Source organism: Lissotriton vulgaris, chromosome 8 (assembly GCF_964263255.1).
Source record: "Lissotriton vulgaris chromosome 8, aLisVul1.2, whole genome shotgun sequence".
Lineage (NCBI taxonomy): Eukaryota > Metazoa > Chordata > Amphibia > Caudata > Salamandridae > Lissotriton > Lissotriton vulgaris.
This window is the reverse complement of record NC_141696.1, coordinates 564,413,656-564,435,980: the sequence shown is the minus strand read 5'-3', so window position 1 is coordinate 564,435,980 and position 22,325 is coordinate 564,413,656. Positions and strand designations below refer to the sequence as shown.

The 22,325-nt window shown below is 46.9% G+C and overlaps 1 protein-coding gene across 1 annotated transcript in view; it reads left to right on the top strand.

Moving 5' to 3' along the window:
- Positions 1-12,184, top strand: part of TM9SF2 (transmembrane 9 superfamily member 2) — a 395,116-nt gene extending 382,932 nt beyond the window's left edge. The window contains exon 17 of the mRNA XM_086934380.1: positions 11,050-12,184. Coding sequence (XP_086790506.1) covers positions 11,050-11,117 — 68 coding nt within the window. The 3' untranslated portion in view covers positions 11,118-12,184. The remainder of the gene's footprint in view (positions 1-11,049) is intronic.
- The last annotated feature ends 10,141 nt before the right edge of the window (positions 12,185-22,325 follow it).

The following is a 22,325-nucleotide window of genomic DNA, read 5'->3' as shown; positions in this document are numbered from 1 at the left end:
GCTCAGGGAGATCCTGCTTGCATTAAGGGACAGCTACCCGTAGACTCCCTAGTAGTTTCAAAAGCTAGGAAAAGAGCAAATTCACAAACATCAGGGGAAGCACCACCTCCTGATAAAGAATCCAAAGTCATAGATGCTTCAGGGAAAAGAATAGCTGCCCAAGCTAGTAATGCATGGCGCATTGCTAACACACAGGCCCTCCTCGCAAGATATGATAGGGCTCACTATGATCAGCTAGAGAAGCTTTTACAACATCTACCTGATCCATCTAAGGCACAAGCAGATGACCTCATACAAGAGGGTAAGCTTATATCTAACGCCTCCATTAAATGTGCACTAGATGTAGCAGACACTGCATCCAGGGCAATAAACACCAGTGTCCTTCTTAGACGTCAAGCGTGGCTACGCATTTCAGGATTTAAGCAAGAGGTACAGACTACTATATTAAATCAACTATTCAACCAACACCAGTTGTTTGGTCCAGAAGTAGACACAGCTCTTGAAAAAATGAAAAAAGGCACTGACACAGCCAAGTCTATGGGAGCTTTGCAGTCCACCCAAGCAAGAAGCTCCTTTCATCGCTCCTTTTACAGAAGAGGCTCCAAACAAGCTGCAGCAGACAATTCAACTTCCTCTAAAACTAATACACAAGCATCCTCTAATAAAGGATACTTTAGAGGGGGCTACAGAGGTAATCACAATAAGGGAAGAGGTTGAGGTAAAAACAACAAATGTATCCTCTTCCACCACTAAACAGTGACTTCCTTCAGCTCCCCCAACAGCATACCACTCCTGTAGGGGAGAGATTAACACTGTTCCTACCTGTCTGGAATTCCATCACAACATACAAGTGGGTAAGACAGATGGTTACTGCCTAGAGCTTATAGCATCCACCTCCAAATATGCCACCCAGACAGCACCCAATGTCCACAGAACATCCAACGCTGCTCCAACAAGAGGTTCTCTCATTGCTACAAAAAAATGCAATAGAGCTAGTTCCATTGCAACATCAAGGAACAGGGGTCTATTTACTCTACTTCCTAATGCCCAAAAAAGATGGGACACTAAGACCAATTCTAGATTTGAGGTCTCTCAATCTGTATATACAATCAGATCATTTTCACATGATCACTTTACAACGTGCTCCCATTACTGCAACAAGGTGATTTCCTCACTACACTAGACCTCAGAAACGCCTACTTTCACATTCCCATACATCCTTCTCACAGGAAGTATCTCAGGTTTGTGCTAAAAGGACAACACTATCAATTCAAAGTCCTTCCATTTGGGGTAACAACAGCACCAAGAGTGTTCACAAAGTGCTTAGCAGTAGAAGCAGCACCTCTCCGAAGACAACATATCCATGTCTTCCCTTACTTAGACGATTGGCTCATAAAGGCCAGGTCATTCAACCAGTGTGTTCGACACACATCTCACACAATTCAGACACTGCACAGCTTGGGGTTTACAATAAACCACACCAAGTCACATCTACAGCCCTCTAATGTACATCAATACCTAGGGCCTACCATAAACACCAATACAGCTCCAGCTTATCACAGTCCAGCCAGAATACAGAGCGTTCAAGCCTTAGTCACAAGGTTTCAAAACCAACACACTCTCCCAGCCAGAGTGTTCATGCAACTAATAGGCATGATGGCATCTTGTATTTTTATTGTACCATATGCAAGACTGCAATTGCGTCCATTGCAGGAATGTCTAGCACATCAGTGGAATCAGGCACAAGGACAACTGACAGACAGCCGCACACATTGCTCTCCCTGCAATTGTGGAACACAAAAAACTTGTCCGGAGGGTGGACGTTCCTCGAGGCTCTTCCACAAATAATACTGACAACAGGCGCATCCCTGACAGGATTTGAGGCACATCTGCTCCACCACACAACTCAGGGGAAATGGACTGCTCAATAAAAGGTGCTTCACATCAATCACCTAGAGTTGCTGGCGATTTTCCTGGCACTAAAGTCCTTCCAAGTACAAATACAGAACAAAGCTGTCTTAATCCGGATGGACAACATGACAGCCATGTACTACATACAGAAACAAGGAGGCACACATTCCCTGCAACTGTCCCAGCTAGCACAAAACATTTAGAGATGGGCCATTCCACAAAACATATATCTGCTTGCAGAACACCTTCCAGGAGTTCACAATTCAGATAGCCTATCTGTTAAGTCGACAGACACAACAGATTCACAAATGGGAACTACATCTGCAAGTTCTTCAACCATTCTTTCACAAGTGGGGTCATCCAGACATAGACCTGTTTGCCACACACAAACGCAAAATGCCCAACCTTCGCCGCCAGGTTTCCACACCCGTTTTCCAAGGGCAGTGCGATATGGATGAACTGGTCAGGCAGATTTGCGCACGCTTTTCCGCCAACCACACTAATACCACTAGTGGCACGCAAGCTCAGACAACAGTCTCTCAAACTCATTCTGGTAGCTCCCACATGGGCACGCCAACCGCGGTTCACCACACTGATAGAACTCTCTCTAGTTCCACACCAAAAACTCTCTCACATCATCGATACTAACGCGGAACCATGGAGACATCGGGCATCCTGATCCAAATCAACTGAATCTGGCGATCTGGCTCCTGAAGTCTTAGAGTTTGGTTACCTTAACCTGCCACCAGACTGTATGAATATCATTAAAGAAGCCAGAAGACCTACTACTAGAGCTTGTTATGCTGCTAAATGGAAAAGATTTGCCATTTACTGCAATAATAATCAAATTGATCCCTTAGATGCTTCCATCCAAAATATTATCTGTTACCTTCTACATTTACAAAAATGTAATCTAGCTTATTCATCTATACGTTTACATCTTGCAGCCATTGCCGCATATCTGCAAAACAGACAACATATGTTGTTGTTTAGAGTACCAGCAAGAAAAGCTGTTATGGAAGGATTAAAAAGGATTATTCCTCCTAGGTTACCACCCTCTTCAGTGTGGAACCTAAACATTTTTCTTACAAGGCTCATGGGACCCCCTTTTGAACCTTTACACAAATGTGAACTACAATTTATTACACGGAAAACAGTTTTTCTTGTTGCTACCTCTCTTCGAAGAGTTAGTGAAATTTAAGCTTTCACTATACAAGAACCTTTCTTACAATTACACTGTAACAAAGTGGTTCAAAGAACTAATCCTAAATTCCTTCCTAAAGTAATTACTCCTTTTCATCTAAACCAATCAGTTGAGTTACCAGTGTTTTTTCAAAACCCAGACTCGGTAGCAGAAAGAGCTTTACACACACTAGATGTCAAAAGAGCTCTTCTCTATTAAATACATTGGACCAAGTCCTTTCGCAAAACAAAGCAACTATTTGTAGCCTTCTCTCCACCACATAAAGGCAATCCCATTTCAAAATCAGGCATTGCAAGGTGGATTGTTAAATGTATACAAATATGCCATCACAAAGCAAAACGAACATTAACAGTTCCCTCTATGAGCGCACTCCACCTGCAAACTAGGAGCCTCCATGGCTTTCTTAGGAAACATTCCTCTAGAAGACATATGCAAGGCAGCAACATGGTCTACAACAAACACCTTCACTAAACACTATTGTGTTGATCTGCAAGCCAAGCAGCAAGCTGCAGTAGGCCAAGCTGTCCTTAAAACTCTCTTTCAAACTCCTGTAACAGACACAGGTGACCACCGCTAGAGGAGACACTGCTGCACAATCGATGCTAAGTGTACAATCTGCAGCTCATATGCCTCGATTGGAAAATGCTACTTACCAGTATGCATCTGTTCTTGGCATGTAGAGCTGCAGAGTTGTACACGCCCTCCTGCCTCCCCGGGACCTGCGTCTGTTCCAGTTTTATCTTAATTAGATATACACGCATGGACATACTTTCTTCTTTCTACTAACTCCATCATGGCGAAAAACAATCTAAGGATGGAGCCGATGCCCATGCGCACTATCGTCCAAGGGAGGAATCGCCTATCTCGTGACTACAAAGACTTCTTCCAAGACGACAACATGCAATCATCCGAGCCCACCACCAGGTGGCGATCTAATGCTAAGTGTACAACTCTGCAGCTCTACATGCCAAGAACAGATGCATACTGGTAAGTAGCATTTTCCATACCACTGCCTAGATGATTAAATGGTAAAGGCAAACTCATTCAGACAATGCCAGAAGAATATAACAATTGTTATGCATACCCCACACAAACTGAATTCTTATTGAACTTGAAGAAATCCTTCTTTAAACTGGAAAAAAATAAACATTTTTAGGAGCAAGGCTAAATTATGGGGCCCACAAAAGCAAATTTCACAACCAAAAGGATCCTGGCACTGATGGAGAAAGCTCGCCTTTACCAAAAGGGTGCCATCTCTGACTGTGTGAATTCTTGGGAAACTGATGGGCAAAATTACTTCTTTAATTCCCTTAATTCCATATGCCAGACTCCACATGAGACCAATGCAAGAATATACACAGAACCAATGGTCACAAGGATCTAATGGCTGTTACTCTGAAGGTACAGAATGAAATAGCATTTTGGAACATGAGCAATACAGCAGTAGGCAGGTCTTTCATACAACAAAGTCCTTCAGTGACCATCATCACAAATGCATTCCACATGGGATGAGAACACATGAGGCACTTTAATGCCATGGGTCTGTGGAACCCAAGGGAAACAGTCCATCATATAAATGTGTATGTACTGCCCAAGTTAGCCCCGTTATTTAAAAATGGGCCATCCATTGGTTATGTACACATTAACGTAGTAGCAACACACGTCCCAGGTATTCAAAACTTGGAGGTGGACAGGTTAATCAGACAAGAAGTGTCTCACCTGAATGGTAAATAAAGCAAGAAATATTGGACCAGGTTTCCAAAAATAGAGCCCACCAAAAGTAGGCCTGTTTTCCACCACAGTGAACACAAAATGTCCAAACTTTGCATCTGGATACCAACAACACCTGTCTCAGGGGAATGCCCTTTTAATAGATTGAAGACGAAGGGGGGGAACAAGGGGACCCTACTCACAAAGGAACCAGGGCAATGCGTTTATCCAGAAAACACAGGTTCCTATGGCATAATAAATGTACGATGCGAAGTCAGAACACAGCTTAATAGCAATTAAGGTATTAGAGGGAGGATGCCAAAGAGAGAAGCAAGACACAATTGTACCAGCTTGTAACAGGTTCTTTGTATTTCAAAACAGTTATTTCAGCAATTATATACACATCGTACACATAGTATTCAAACAAAAGTGCAAAGTGTCCCAAGTGTTATTGTGAGCGAAACAAAAGAAAGTGTACTTGAGTGACAATAAGTAATATGTACAAGTTTCTGCTGGGGGTATTTACAAGGAAAAAGGAAAATTACCATGAGCAATAATACAAGCAATCATTAACCAGTGGCTATCTACAATCATAGGCACTGTGTTTTATGGTTCATTTCCTATGGCGTCAACGGCGTTTCGACCCGTAGAGTGGGGGTCTCGTCAGGACTGGACGTTGGGGGACATCTAAGGGGATAAGACAATCAGTGAGGGCATGTAACTATGTGTACAGTCGCAATGAATAATTGTTCTTCACAGACTCCTAGGTAAGGGAATTTACCTTAAAGTGTACTCTATTTCACAACGCAACCCATGCGTGATAAAGGAAAATTAATTTACTTACAGTGGATCCAGCTGAGTACTGTCGCAAAGTAGCGGACAAAGTCACAAAAGATATTAAGAATTATACCAAAGAGAAAGCTTTCCCCTATTTAAAGGAAGACTACTTCACAACCTTTCCTAGTCAAAATAGGCAGAACACCTGGGGTCGATTTAGAAGGAACCAGCCAGTTACATTACATTCTCAGAATCATTAGGTGGTTCCAGTGACTCAGACGGTCAAGCAGGCCCTAGCAACTTCAACACATACCAAGGTCAGCCTTTTTTAGACAAAGGAGGAAAGACGAAGAAGAGAGTCTGGCACCAATTGCTTTCAAGAGATTGTTCAGGGAAATTTACGTATGCTTTGCTACAAATACATCTGATACCTCCTAATTGTAAACAAATGCTAGCAGCCACCCATGAAGCTAATCTTAATAGCACCATAAGGAACAAGTCCGTTCTCAAAACTGATGGAGATTTCTCACGGAGAAGTGATAAGGCTACCAGTCTCACTTAACCTGCTATCAATGCAAAGAGGACGGGTCTGTCACCTAAAACCACCCAGCCTCAGCCTGGCTCCTGAAGATTAAGAATTTGGCCATCTGGGACTGCAACAGAGAACCACAGAGAGCCTGCAGGAAGCCATTAGACTTAGCACAAGAAAATGCTGTGTGGAAGAGCTTTGTCCACTGGTGCAACAAAGGACTCCTGGACAATAAAACACATGACATTAGTCTTTAAATACCTAACATAACATACCTGCCTGATGTGCATCTCACCTACACATCACCTAAGTTCCACTTATCAGCCATGGTGACATACATATGGGTAGAAGTTTCTTAAACCTACCAGTAATTAGGAGGTTCTTAGAAAGTGCAAGGAGGAAAGCACCGCCGAGATCAGAAACCTCGCCCATGTGGAATCGAAACTTGGTGCTAAGACAATTATAGAAGAAACCCTTTGATCCAATGCATAAAGCAGACATACAATATATAATACTGAAAACAGTGTTTTAATAGCAATCACCTCACTATGCAGTGTCAGCAAGCTGCAAGGGCTTATGATGCAGGATCCTTACTTGCAATTCCACAAAGAACGAGTGATCATGCGAACAAACCCACAATTCCTTCTCAAGGTTATCTCGCACTTCCATGTTAACCACCAAACATTACAACTGCCAGAATTCTTGCAGCAGCCAAAGACGCATGCAGAAAGAGCTCGCCACATGCTAGAACTTCAAAGGGAAGTTATGTACTACCTGGGAAAAAATTAGCAAATGAAGAAAGGAAACTAATTCTTTATTTCCTTTGCACAAGCGAGCTTGGGCTCAGTGACCTTTGGGACCATTGCATGATGTATATTACAGAGCAGCTAGATATGCTGTTCACAAGCCGTGGTACAACTAGAAGAGAAATCTAGAGCACACTTCATGAGGAAAAAGGAGGGAAAATCTAGTCTTTATAGCAAATGTTTCCATTAATTACATTTGTATGGCAACCATTTGGTTGTCGATACAAACCTTCACATAACACTACTGTGTAAACAGTGAAATCAACTGACACGGATGGGACACAATGATGAGTAAAAGTACCTCTTTGCGAGCATGACCTCATTTCAACCCAGACACTGCTAGAAATCAGTGCACAACATGTGCATCCAGAAAGGATTCACTCTCCAAAACGAAATGGCTACTTACCCATAGGTGTAGTTTTGCATTTTGAAGAATTGGATTTACATCCACCCCCATCCCCAAAATGAGGTGCCTTATTTATTGACTGCAGCATGTCTGTTTCTCACGGAACACACAGCATATAGATGTAATCCCACTATTGTTACACTGGAATGGAGAATGGCTGTGATGTGATCAATAAAAACTGAGTTTTATTGCAATTAAATTTAAAACGATGAGCATTCATCCAAGACTGTATTTTGCCTAGAGATGTCTGTAGAAGAGATTTCATTCGGAGAGGATATCTTTAAGTTTAGCTTGATATGTTCAGCATATTGATAGTAAAATAGGCCAGGTTTTTTTGTTATCCAAAGTTTCCAGGTAGGCATTTAAGGGGGCAGAAGTTAGAACAGACTTTGTGGGATCCCTTGAGAAACTGGCACGGGGTTGGACAGTGAGCAGTGCTCATTTGCAATGGATTAGCTAAATAAGATTTGAGCCATTCCAGGACTTTCATTTCAATGACCATGCGTTTTTGTAGAGTATAAATGAAGATATTGTGCTTGACTGTCTCACGCACCGCAGGGAAATTTACTTTGGTCTGCAGGGAAGAATGCCTCATTGTAGCGGATACAGACAGTATTGGTGATTTGCAGTATAGCTGTCTCTGTGCTGCAGCCGGCTCAGAAGCCAGACTAGAAGTCATTGAGTAGATTACTTTTGTTAATGAGTTGTTTGAGCTGACTGTTGACCAAGCTTTCCAAGATGTACTGCTTTTCAAGGGTTGCCTCTGTTTGATATCTGTCACTTGATGATCGGTGTTGAACCTAAATATCTGGAGGCGAGGAGTGAGGCTTGTTTTATTCATCATGGTGTTTTGAAATGTTTGGACTGAACATTTTGTCTGATCTTCCTGTATTATATTCGTCCGATCATCCTCTTTTCGTCAACTTTAAATGGGGAGTTTCTCTTTTTTTTTTTCTGTTTTATTCAATTTTTGATAAAGACATCAACCTGGCTAATAACATGCATCACATAAAATCCACCATGAGTAAGCCCTCCATCCACATGAGATAAACATTAGTTATTCAGCGGTTCATGCCACACATGGGTTTGGCGTCATTGTATACACAGCTACAAGCTGAGGTTTATGCATTGTGTAGAGTCCGCAAGGAGAACCATCGCCATGTGTTGAACACCGTTCCTCTTTTTCACTATGTACCAAAACATGCAGATGGTACGGTTCTGGCAAGTGCACAGATGTTATAAGTCAACAGAAAACAACCAACAAGAGTTTAAAAGTAAGGAAAGAAAACTAGCAGCAGCATCTATGTGGAGAAGTGTGGCTCAATGGTTAGAGAGGCAGACCCTGATGCAGAGGTCTAGCCCGGGACCAGGGTTCAATTCCCCGCCTCGGCGGTCCTTGGGCTCAAACAATTCCATGGACCTGATAATTCTCGCCTCGGTGCCTATTCCAATCATGGAGTCCCACTCTGCAACTCTGGGCAATAGCTTGCTTAATCTCCACAACGGCCCCCACAACGCTAAGGATGCCTGGCCTCCACCTTGGGGGTGCCCAGGAGTGGACGCCTCACAGGGAAAGCCAGGATGGGTTCCACAGCGGTATTGGTACAAGCGCCTTGAGACCCTTGCGGGTGAGTAGTGCGCTATACAAGTATCAATTTACATTTACATTTTATGTGTGTTCAGATATGTGATTCGCTCCCTGCCTCTCCCTCCCCCATTTGCACTTCCCCTAACCCCCCAACCCCACCCCCCCAGCCCCCCCAGGAGCTTTCCCCCTCCGTCCACCACCCATGTCGCAGCGCTTCGCAGACACCTAGCGGAGCGCGCTCCCCTGCCTGTCAGTGCAATTGCTCGCTTCCGGGTTGTTCCTCCCCCCCTTCGGGGCATCTCCCCACCTACCATTGCCCCTCAGGGTCGTCACCCTTGGGGTGCATCAGGGCTTGAAGCATTCCCTCCCATTGCTGTGCCATGAGTGTCTTCCGTAGTCCCAGCGTTTCCTCCCGCAGGATGGCAATCCCTTCTGCCTTGGCCCATGCTAAAAGTGAGTACCTCCATGCCCTTATGTGCGGTGGGTCATTTGCCTTTCATTTCTTGGCTAAGAGCCGCTTGGCTACTACCAAGCCCAGGTCTAAGAAGCGAGAGGATGCTTTTGTAGTGGGATCTGCGGAAATGGTGTAGTAAATAAAGGTACCATTCAAAGGGTAGGTCTCGGCCTGTACAAGTATGCAGCTCTGCACCTACCACTTGCCAGTAGGGGTGCAGTTTGTGGCAGCCCCATAACATGTGTACTATTTCAACCCCCACCTCTGCACCCCGGGGACATTGCGCATCTGTGCAGTGAAAGTACCTATTTATTTTTCCGGTGTGAAGTGCGCCCTGTGGAGTATGTAGAGCTGTATTTGCTGGAATCTCATGTTCCTGGGGATTCGCGTTGGGCTTTTTAATTTCCTTTCCCATTCCCTGTCCTCCAATGGTCGGCTTAGGTCTGCCTCTCACCTACGACGTAGCAGGGTCAGAGCTAGCGCTGTGTGTGTATGAAGAGATGCTGCAAACCATTGGATCAAGTGCCTACCGCGTCCCATCACATGTAGGTATTGAATGGTGAGATGTTGGCCTGGTTCCTCTTGCATGTCTCCCCATCTGGTGGACAGAGTCTTGATGAGTGAACGGTGCCTTAGGAACTGTCCCAGCGGGAGCCCTGTCTCGTCAACCAGGGATTCGAACGGTAGGAGCCTGCCGTCCCGATACAGGTCCCCCTGTATCTCTAGGCCAGCTTCATGCCAGGTCGTGAGCTCAAGAGGCGTGAGCACCCCAGACCCGCTGGGGGAGCCTGCCAATGGTATGGCCGGCACATAAGGGACCAGTGTCTTAGTGAGATACAGGCAGCGTCGGTTAAATGGGGAGTTTCTCTTGATGATGAATCAGTAAGAGGTATCTTTAGAATGAAAAAGTAACTTGGTTTTAGTAACACTTTTTGTGGATACTCTCTTTGCCCAGATTCCTCATCAGACTACCTCTGACCGACTACTAAGGAGATCATATGCTGTTCTGTATTCAGTTTTTATGGTTCTGTCTGTTATTCCTGGCTTATAAGCATGTGAATCTGGGCAGTACCGACTTCACTGTTGTGGATGGTCAATGTTAAATTTGTAAAAAAAAATGAGTGCTGGTGCCCAAAACTCTGCTCAGATGCTGCAGTGGAGTCTTCAACCTCATGCCTCTCTAACCACTTGAAGACACTCCCTGCCCCTTTATCTCACTCTTGCCAGTTCCTTCTTTCTTCCTTTGAGACTACTTTTTTCATCTTTCTTCCTCCCTCTTTACCCTTTGTGTGTTTTCCCGCTCTTTCTCTAGTCGGATGAAGAAAAATAAGTGCGATTCCCCTAAAATGAGTGCCAGTGGCCCCCACCGGCTCACATTAAGCACTTTTGACCGTGCCTTTCCTGAGCCTGCAAATAACTTAGAGAGGGGGTGTGTTGCGCCCTCTGCCTAGACCTGATTACACGTAGATTTCATTTTCCAGATACTCTGTGAGGAATATGCAGGAAGATCAGGTTTCTGCGATAAATGTAACCAGCATAGATACATTTACCGATGGGAAAACACTGTTCGAATACCACAAAGTCCTAATGTTTTAATTTAGAATAGATATATTCGTGTGTATGCATTTCTGCAGCTTGACTAATGTGTTTAATATTTTTTGCAGGAACGATTGGCTTCTTTGCATGTTTTTGGTTTGTGACCAAAATTTACAGCGTAGTGAAAGTGGACTGACCAGCACCAGAGGAAATTGTTGTTTGCTAAAAACATTAACGATGAAGAGCTTCAACTTTTCACGAAAATATTATGTGTTTAAATAACGTGATACAAAACACAGTATACCCCCGTGAAGCAACATTAGTCTACAACTAAATAATTTCTCTCCAGTTTTGTTTTATTTAGTGCTGATGTGTTTCATCATACTGCTAAGTGAAGAGCACATATTATATACACTTGTAAATATAGTAACACTAGCACAGAATTGCTCAGTGGTACAGAGGGGTATGCATTACAGCATTTGCAATGCAACTGAAAATTGCAGGTGTAAATAGGTTTTTTTCTAGACCGTAGACCTTATATTTTTATTTGAAGGGAATATGATAAATTGAGGGGTGTGGAGAACAACTTAAAAACTGGGTTTTATTTGAGGTTTTGTTCATTTTTTTCATTTTTATCTGATGTAGTCAGTCTATAAATATTCTTGGTACCTGTCTTAAATCCTCATTAGTTCCAGTGAGTTTGGCCTTTTAAAACTGTGCCTCTGAGTCGTTTTTGGGTTTGTACATTTATACCTTAATAAATATTGTACAGATGTCTAATGCAATGTATGTTCAGGATGTTCTGTAAATACCAGAATGTTGACGCGGGACTTAAAAAATGAATTAAAATAATTCTAGTTTCGGATGTTCAATTTGTTATTGTAGACCAATATTGTTCTGTTATAATCTGCCACGCATTGTCAGATTTTTTCTACATGGTTGCAATAATGTTTTTGCCATTCAATTAAAAGTTGAATTGTTGACATAATTCCCGAAGATGAGGCTAAAGCTAGAAATATGTACATATTATTTCTCACTGCTTTGGACATTTTTGACCGCTGCTGCCACGATCTCTATGTTCAACAATAGCTGGCAAGTAAATAATTATGTTATTTTGTTCTGAACTTTTCCTGCCCAGTATTTCATGGATTCTTAACTTGTTATTTGTAAATGTTAAGTACAAAAATTGAACATCTCACTTTACAGCCATTTTAATTCAACATTGATCTGCATTAAATTAATAAAAATAAGTATGATTTTAAATCTAGCAAGTGTAATTACATACTGTTCACTAGTTGTGCTACAATTACTGTAGAAGTTTTAATGGTCCTCAGGAAAGTCGGTTTCTGAACATTTGATGTTTCCAGAAACAAATAATATGCTGGATAGTGTACAGACAAAATCGATTTAAGAATTTTGGTCGGACTAGTAATGTTCACAGCTTTCTAGAACCTCTCTCGCTCTGTTCAAATTATGAGATTACTACTATTTGAGTAGATACTTTCACTGAAAATCTAATAAAAGGACTAAGCAAACAAGTTCTCTACTACGGGATCCACATCAATCAATCAATCAATCAAAGTACTTGTAAAGCATGCTACATACCCGTGAGGGTCTACAGGCGCTGAGGGGAGGGAGGGGGTGCCGCTACTGCTCGAAGAGCCAGGTCTTGAGGAGTCTTCTGAAGGTGAGCATGTCTTCGGTCTGCCGTAGGTGGGTAGGGAGGGAGTTCCAGGTCTTGTGGGCGAGGAAGGAGAAGGATCTGCCGCTGGAGGTTGTTCATTGGATGCGGGGGACGGCGGTGAGGGCGAGGCTGGCGGAGAGGAGCTGGCCGGTGGGGGTGTGGAAGCTGAGTCTGCTGTTAAGGTAGGCTGGTCCGATGTTGTGGAGTGCTTTGTGTGTGTGGGTGAGGAGCTTGAAGGTGATCCTCTTGTCAACGGGGAGCCAGTGTAGGTCTCTCAGGTGGGGGGGTGATGTGGCTGTGGCGAGGGACGTTGAGGATGAGTCAGGCGGAGGCGTTTTGGATCCTTTGCAGTCGTCGCAGGTGTTTGGCCGGGATTACTGCATAGAGTGCGTTGCCGTAGTCAAGTCTGCTGCTGACGATGGCCTGAGTCACCGTTCTTCTCGGTGGCAGACCGCGTCGAAGGCGGCTGATGGGTCCAGGAGGATGAGTGCTGATGTTTCGCCGTTGTCTAGTTGGCGTCTGATGTCTTCTGTGGCGACGATGAGGGCTGTCTCGGTGCTGTGGTTTTGTATGAATCCAGACTGGGACGGGTCTATAATGTTGTTGTCCTCGAGGTGGCTGGCCAGTTGCATGTTGACGATTTTCTCGATGACCTTCACCGGGAACGGGAGTAGGGAGATGGGACGGAAGTTCTTGAGGGCCTTGGGGTCCGCCTTGGGCTTCTTGAGGAGGGTGCTGATCTCTGCGTGCTTCCAGCTTTCCGGGAATGTAGCTTTCTCGAAGGAGATGTTGATGACCTTCTGTAGTTGGGGTGCGATGGCTGCGTCTGCTTTGTTGAAACCGTGGTGTGGGCAGGCGTCTGACGGTGATCCAGAGTGGATGGAGTTCATGATCTTGTGTGTCTCGTCGTTGTTGACATTGGCCCAGGAGGTCAGGTGGTTGATGCGGGTGGTGCTTGCAGGGGAGGTGGAGTCTGGCGTAGTCAGGGCGATCGTGGTGTTGAAGCTGTTGTGGATGTCAGTGATCTTGCGGTGGAAGAAGGTGGCCAGTGAGTCGCACAGTTCTTGTGAGGGCGGGATGGCGCTGGGGTTGGAGAGTTCTTTCACAATGCTGAAGAGTTCTTTGCTGTCGTTTGCGTTGTTGTCCAGGCGGGTTTTGAAGGAAGATCTTTTGGCTAGTCTGATGAGGTGGTGATGTCTGCAGGTGGCGTCCTTGTGGGCTGCGTGGTGTATGTTCGTGGAGCCATTTCTTCTCCAGTTTCCGGCACGCACGTTTGGAGGTCTGGAGTTCTTCGGTGAACCAGGTGGATTTCTTGCTGGTGCGGCTGTTGGTGGGTTTCTTGAGCGGGGCGAGCATGTTGGCGCAGTCGTTGATCCACTGTCTGAGGTTGCGGGCGGTGGCGTCTGGGTTGGTGGGATCGGTGGGTGGGTTCTGGGCGAGGGTGGTGGTCAGTTGGTCTTCGGTGATTTTACTCCAGCAGCGGCAGGGCAGCTGTTGGGTGCGGTGGTGCTCGGTGGGTTTCTTAAAGGTGAAGTGGATGCAGCGGCGGTCGGTCCAGTGGAGTTCGGTGGTTTGGTTGAAGGCGACGTGGGTGCTTGTGGAGAAGATGGGGTCAAGCGTGTGGCTAGCAGCGTGGGTGGGTGCGGTGACGAGATGTCTGAGGCCGAGGTTGTCGATCATGGTAGCGGAGTTGGCGTCGCTGTTGTTCGCGAGGTGGAAGTTCAGGTCCCCGAGGAGGATGTAGTCTGTGGAGGCGAGAGCGGGGGTGCTCGCAAGCTCAGCGATGAAGTTGATTAACTGTGCCCGAGGCGTCTGTAGACGAGTGTACCTTTGAGGGTGGTGTTGGGGTCGGTGTGGATCCGGAAGTGCAGGTGTTTGGCGGTGTTGAGGCTGTCGTCTGAGTGTGTGCAGACCTTGAGGGTGGACTTGTGGACGATGGCTATTCCTCCTCCGATTCCGTTGACGCGATCAACATTTTTAATCTGTAGACTAGTCCGAACAGTTACACTAGCTCTCCATAACCCCTAAAACAAAAAAGGTGTGATCCTTTGAACCCATTGCCATGGAAAGACATTTTCTCTCTTAAAATAATGAGCATATAATCTAAAGCAGGTACACCGTCCATCTTCCCCAAATGTTCAGACATCCTTGTGGTGTTAAAAAAAAAAAAAAGACCCCTGGTTCCTGTCCAGGTGGACGTGGTGGGAAATGCAGCTGAAGTTTAGATCCAGTTTGGCTAGTCAAGCACAAAACAAGGGCTTTTAAAGTAGAGACAACTGGGGCCACCTTGCACCCACATACATCTGGATTGTGATGAAGGCCTTGAGGTGAAAGAAGCAGCAATGTTTTAGGTGGTGTTACCTGAGGAGAAAAAAAATGGATTTAACTAGCAATCGCAGTCTTTACTGGGATGTTGCTAGGCACTTGGAAAAAGTGTAAACAGCAAGAAACCATATGCTGGTCCTGATGACATGAATAACCTCTGTCTGATGTCCAGACTCCCTTCTCATCCTATAACCTTCAAAATCTGCATCACAAGATAATAAAAAATCTTCAAAGAAAATTTCCTGCGGGATGGGTTTCATCTGGGTTTTAGATTTGGATGCCGCACAGAAACGTAAGAAGTAGTTGATGAGCCGCATATCCTTGACAAAGACGAATCTGTCCTCCTCGTCCACCTGCATTTACCCGCAGCATTCAACACAGTTAACTATTCCTTAGAGCAGATAATACTACAAAAAGAAATGGGAATTAATGACACATTTCTGAGCAGGTTCAACTCCTACCTCTTAATCGCTCACAAGTTACACTTTCAAGCTGGTTTCTCCTGTGCATTGCCATTTCAACAGGGACTTCTTCAAGGGTCCTTCAACTCCCCTTCTCTATTTAAATGGTGCACAGAATTTCTAGGCATCCTTCTGAAACAATCAATTCTTTAATGTTACCTTTATGCTGACAACATGCAGCTATTCTTTAAAGTCTCACCCTAAACTGAACCCCCAAAAAAGAGTTCCTGTTCTTCCTCGCCTCTTGCCTTCCCCCTTCCCATACTGTCCCACCCTGGTTCAAATTTTGCTAGACAAAGTTAATCTTCAATGTTGCAACATTTCCATGGCTGAGAGTGCAAAAATCTCCCTGGGCAAAATCCTACATGTGCATACCCCTATAAACACTTTAGCAAGAGGAGCACATTTTCCAATCCATCCTCCATAGTATCAAAATCTTTATCCCTATGTAAGACTTTCCAACACTATGGAAATCCTTATTGTTTGACATTTCTATTTAGTTGCTCCAAAAGGCAGTTCATCAAGTAATGGCGCAAATAGTTGAGGCATCTAGAAGATCCGAAGCTAGCAGTATAATACTGATCACTCTAAAATGCCTCTCAATTAAGACTGTGTGTGTATTCAAGGTGGCAGAACTTTTCTGGGAGATTTGGTAAACTACCTGTCTAACAAACCATTAGTGGAGACTCCGAAGTGCAGTATAAATTTACCTGGAAACCCCTCCCTTCAAAAGACATCAAGCATTGGCATAGCCAATAGGTCTCGCTTTTGGGACCTTATTAGTATTTAGTTTTGCAGCACAATATCCTTGGTGCAACAACATCAGCTGTTGCATGGCTAAACCTTGTACCTTATAAGTGTTTAGCCATGCAACAGTTGATGTTGTTGCACCAAGGATATTGTGCTGCATAACTAAATACTTGTAAGGTCCCAAAAGCGAGACCTATTGGCTATGCCAATCCTGGTTAGTTCATATTTTTCTGGAATACGCCTGGCTCAGAAAGAGCTTCCGGTTGTTGCTGCCTAGATTGGACTGCTCTGAACCAGGATTCAGGGACTGCTTAGATATCAATGGTTGAGGGAAATAAAGCAGAGAAAACAGTAAGTGCGTTGGAATAAGGCTGCCCTCCCCCACTGAGGCATTGCTGATAATGTGAGTATTATGGCTAAATGTGTTTCCATTCTCTGCTTTGATAGGCACGGCAAGCACATACAAGTAAATATTTGAGTTTATTTATCAGTGCAGAATGTAAAGAGGGAAAAACGGATCATGGTATTAAATTATTACAAAGAAATTCCAATGCTCGTTTTCAATAAGCCCTAATCAGGCGATTGTAAATCTTGAAAACGCTCCTTGTTATATGAGAGGATGTTTACAGTAGTCACTGATAGCCGCTGTGGTTATTCGAGGTAATGGCGGTCTGGTTATCTGAAATTGGGCATTCTGCGTCACGGAGATAAGATGAGTATTGAGGCTCGAGACCTAATGTCCAGAGATAGCTTTCACAAGGCACCAGAAAAATGAACTATCTAGTCTATTAAGGGCTCCGTGTAATCATTTCTTTGGCATTATTTTATTTTACACAACAGACGCAGAAAACGTGATGACTTGTTTTAAAGCCTGTCCTTTATCAGAAGGGCACCTGGGCTGTGCTTTACTGTCCGAGTTCATTAAATAGTTGCTACATTCAATGACTTTTCCATCTGTCTTTCCCTGGCTCTTTTAATGGCTCCAGCACGTTCTGGCTTAAATACATTCACACAAGATGTTATTGGCCTCACATGGTTCCGCTTGAACTGAGGCAGTGCCTCAGAAAACAAGTATTTGAATCTGGAAGGAAATTAATTGTGAAATTCATAAGCATTTTTTAGATTTCAATGTGACAGCGAGAATGAAGGATTCGGAAGATACCGCGTACGGAGGCATTGAAGTGTGTGGAAGGAAAAGATGCCCACACAGAATAGATAGAGATGGGAACAACAAACCTAAACAAGAGCCCTTGTGCAAGAGAAATAAAGCTGTGACCAAAAGGAGTCAGCCATGGAAGAGGCAAGGAGTGTGAAAATTCAGAAATTGGAGCACTTAGGGGTGCAAACACAAACATAATGAAGGATACGGCATGGAGTTAGAGAGTGGTGGAATAGTACAAACACCAAAAAGAAAAGAGCCCTGGGGGAGTGAAATCCAAAACTTGAAACTGCCATTGTTGAGAGAGGTGAGGGCAAACTAAGTCATTGAATCCAAGAACGGAAACACAAAGCAAGCATGTGCGTTTTTTATTTTATTTAAGTATACAATGTATCTTACCTTGGTAGAGCAAGCTGGAGCTCTGAACCGGAAGTGGGTGCAGTAGTGAAAGCGGAAACCTGATACAGAAAAAATGCCTGCGCGCTCCCCGCAACCAATTAAACTAAGCATTGGCCGCGCAGCCGTGAAAGTGACTGGCCGCGAAAGTGATCACAATCGCAATCAAACGCGCCGAGCGATACGCTTAATGAGCATGACGAGGAAAGCCATATGGTGCCTCAGCTCGTGCGTACGCGTAATCGCAAGCTCTAGGCCACAGTAGTAACATTTTCTGAAGCCCTTACTAATAGTCTCGCCAGAGCAGCGCATGCGCTGGCTCAGGTGAGACCTAAAAAACAGTGAAGTAATCCTAGTTGCTCATGCAGCTATATGGACAAATCACTCTGATTGAGCTCTAACACCTATAACGGCAAACCCTGCTTTAATTGCTGTCGGGACAAACAGTTTATGAGATCTCCTTTGACTATTTGCGGTTGATTGCTTATAGTATTCTCTAATGGGTCCAGAGTTCTCACCCGCTCTGTGCTTGTCCCTCACTTGTATATACTTGAGTATTCCCCAACTGAAGTTCCTTCTCTCTGCTGGAAATCACGTTCCCAAAATATACATTTGTTTTTTCTCCCCTGTTGATGCGATCTATCTAGTTTTTTAAATCCAAATCAAGCATCCTATTTTATACTGCTATATCAACGCTGTATCCTCCTCATGCTTCCACACACTACACATGCTTCAAAAGACTTTCAGATATATACCCCCACTGAAGCCAGAAAGACTGTCACCCACGCACTTACCACCAGCAGGCTCCATTGTGGCAACAAACTCCATGCCGGCATCACCCAGAAACTCCTCGGGAAACTACAGAACATTCAAAATGCCACAGCCAGACTGGTCCTCCACTCCCTTGGCCCAGCCATATCACCGAACACCGTGAACTTCACTGGCTCCCAGTCGACAAAAGAATCACCTACAAGCCCCTCACTCGTGCCTACAAAGCCCTCTACAATGCGGGGCCAGAATATCTGAACCATCGTTTCGCGTTTCCGCCACCCGCCTCTGTTCTGCCCAGCTGGCCAGTGCCTCATTCCCTCAGAGCCACAAGACAAGAACCAGTGGAAGACCCTTCTCTTACCTTGCTGCAACACCTGCCCCACCACCTCAGGCAATCCCAGTCGCTGACCCAATTCAGGAAGGATCTCAAGACCAGGCTCTTCGACTGAACCCAGACAGATCAGCACCCGCCCCCCTCTCACCTCCCAAGCACCTTGAGACCCTCCGGGTGAGTAGCTCTGCTATACAAAACCCTGATTGATTATAACTCCATTGCTTTCACTATCTGAAAGAAACAGGTTAGTGTTAGATTCCTTACCTTAGACACATCCCCAGGCGTCAGACTGGATCCGGAAAGTTTTGCGTAGCAGAACTCATAGGCGTCGTCTGCGGCTCCGCGTCCGGCGTTGGCGTTGTTGTCGCCGGGATGACGTCGTCGGAGTACTTAGACCCGTCCTCGCGTGCTGACATCAGTTCTTCTTTTTTCCGCGCCAGCAAGTGCAGATCCGGGAAGAGCAGTAATCCTTAGTCAATTTTTGACTAACTATTTCGATCTCTTTTGGATCCTTTCGAGTCGTTAATCGACTCTCGGTGCCGATAGGGATGCCTGGGTTCAAACCCTTTGACGACTGTAACAGCCTGATGTCGGTTACCGACCCCCACCGTCGGTGCCTTTGTTGCCTCGGGCCGACCAGGATGACAAGTCGTGCCCCGACTGCCGAGCCTTGATGTCGAAGGCTAGGCGGGACCGGTCCCGTAAGCACCTCGAGATCAGGCAGTCGGCCCGCGCCGCTCACGGTCCTGGTCCAGGCGGAGGTCGAGGGACCGGTCGCGGGACCACAGTCATCACAGCTCAGCGAGTCGACACCACTCGTCGGGCTCCAAGTCCACAGGTAAGTCGAGGCACAAGAAGTCGAAGAAGCGACATCGCTATTATGACTGCACCCCCCACCCAGACGCTCGCGTGATCCGGCCGGGGGTTCGGGCATTGTCCGAGACGCAAGCTCCGCGTCCAGCTCCATACCCGCCGGTCCCTGGCTGCACACGACGCCGGGGGAGATCGACTCCTTTCTTATGGCCATGAGGTCGCTCTCTCCTCTGTCTGACTCCACCGGGGTGCCTCCGGGCCCCGCGGGTCCGTCTGGGGGCCCGAGCGACGACTCCGGTCCCGATGCCGCAGGGCCCCTCTGAATCCAGGCTTGGATCCGTGCCAACGCCGATCGACCTCTCCGCTGGTGCCGTCACCAAGGGTGATGCCCCCGGTCCGGATCTGGCGTCGGACCGCCGCCGTATTAGACGCCAATAGGTGAGCCATTCACCGATGATCCGTCTCCATCTTTTGATCCTGACTACCAGGAGATGGAAGACGTGGAGGACTGGGAGGGGTCTGAGGACCCTCTGGCACTGCAGTGCCAGTTGTCACAGGACTGGGCAGATGAGTTGGGGGAGGCCAGTCATCTGGACACTTCGCCCGACACTGGATTTGTCACCCCTCCTACCGTGGCTACGGAGGAAGGGACTGCTACAGCGTGGTGTTGACCAGGGCGGCCAAGGCCTTACATCTTGAGCTCCCTATCGTGGCCGTGAGGACTAATCTCCTCACTGAGGTGCTCGAACCGCAGGCAAGCTCCTCGGAGCCTCTACTGCCGTTCAACGAAGCCCTCACTGACGTTCTGTTGGGCACCTGGTCCAAGCCCTCTACAGGCCTCCCTGTAGATAGGAATGTGGCCCGACGCCACCGCCCGGCTCAGGGCGACCCCAGCTTCCTGTCCGTTCACCCCACCCCCGAGAGCCTGATGATCCAGGCCTCCACCTCCCAGACCGCATTCCCGACCGCTCCCCCGGATTGGGAATCCAAAAGGTACGACTAGTTTGGGAAGAAACTGTTCTCGTCCCTAAGCTTGGGACTGCGGTCTGTCAATACTGCTTGCCTTTTGGGCCGTTACACCCCCTCTCTGTGGGATACGGTTGCGGAGGCACTGCCCCAGTGTCCGGAGGGGGCCCGGACACGGCTTGCCCTAGCGGAGGGGCGAGACGCAGCACGATATTCCATCCGATGTCGACTTGACACCACGGATTCGCTAGGTGCTGCGATTGCTACGACGGTGGCGGTTCTACGCCACACCTGGCTGCGGTGCGCCAACTTTTCGGGTGATGTCCAGGCCTTTCGATGGCCGTCGCCTCTTTGGCGACAAAGCGGATAGCGCACTGGAACGTATTAAGGACTCCAGGGCTACAGCCAAGTCCTTAGGGCTCGGCCAACGCCAGCAGACTTCCGCTTTTCGCCGCTTTCTTGGCCAAGGAAGGGGCGCCCCCTCACGTCCAGCCAGCCACAGGCCGCAGAACCACCAACAGCAGCGCGGTCGCGGACGTGGTAACCGCCGTGGCGGTGCCGGGGGACACCGGCCTGGTCAGTCCACATTCACTCCCGCAGCAACTGCCTCAAAGCCTTCCTAGTCCGAGCTTTCAGGCCCATACAACGCCAGTGGGGGGCAGGGTTCGCCATCACTGCCTCCATTGGCGCTCCATCACGTCAGACACGTGGGTGCTGCAAATCTTCTGAAGGGGCTAATCCCTCCCCTTTCAGGCGACCCCCTCCAGCCATGCCACTGCAGTACCACCACATGTCGCGGGATCACTTGCAACTTCTGCAAGAGGAAGTTATGGCCCTCTTGGCCAAGGGGGTCATCGAGCGCGTTCCTGGGCCAGAAGTAGGGTGTGGTTGTTACTCCCACTACTTTCTGGTTCCCAAGAAGGGCAAAGGTGGCCTACGCCCTATCATGGACCTCCGGAAAGTCAACGGCTTCCTGTGCAGGGAGAAGTTCAAGATGCTGACTTTGGCTCAGGTCTTAGCTGCCCTAGACCCTGGAGACTGGATGGTAGCGTTGGACTTGCAGGATGCATATTTTCACATTCCCGTCCTGCCGGCCCACCGGCGTTACCTGTGGTTCACGGTAGGCCACGAGCACTTTCAGTTTACCGTGCTCCCCTTCGGCCTTACCAGCGGCCCTCAGGTGTTCACGAAAATGATGGCGGTGGTTGCAGCTCATCTGCGCAGATTAGGGGTGTCCGTCTTCCCCTGTCTCGAGGACTGGTTGTTGAAGGCGGGCTTGCCCCGGTCAGTCCTCAGACACCTCCAGACTACGGCCGACCTCCTGCACCTGCTGGAGTTCCCCATCAATGTGCCGAAGTCACACTTGTGTCCCTCTCAGAAGTCTTCTTCATCGGAGCGGTTCTGGATTCGGCACAGTTTCGGGGTTATCCTCCTGAACAGCGGGTTCGGGATATTCAGGCACTGATTCCCATCTTTCAGCCTTTATCCCGAGTCTCCGTCCGGTTGACGCTGCAGCTTCTAGGTCTGATGGCCTCCTGCATCCTTCCGGTGCATCACGCCAGGTGGCGGATGCGGGCTCTGCAGTGGGACCTGAAGTTTCAGTGGACCCAGCATCAGGGCAACCTGTCCGACCACGTCCTGATCTCGGAGGGCACTACGAGACCGTTGCAGTGGTGGCTCATGAACAGCGATTGGGTCAGCAGCAGATCCCTCTCCCTACCCCACCCAGAGCACGTAGTTGTGAC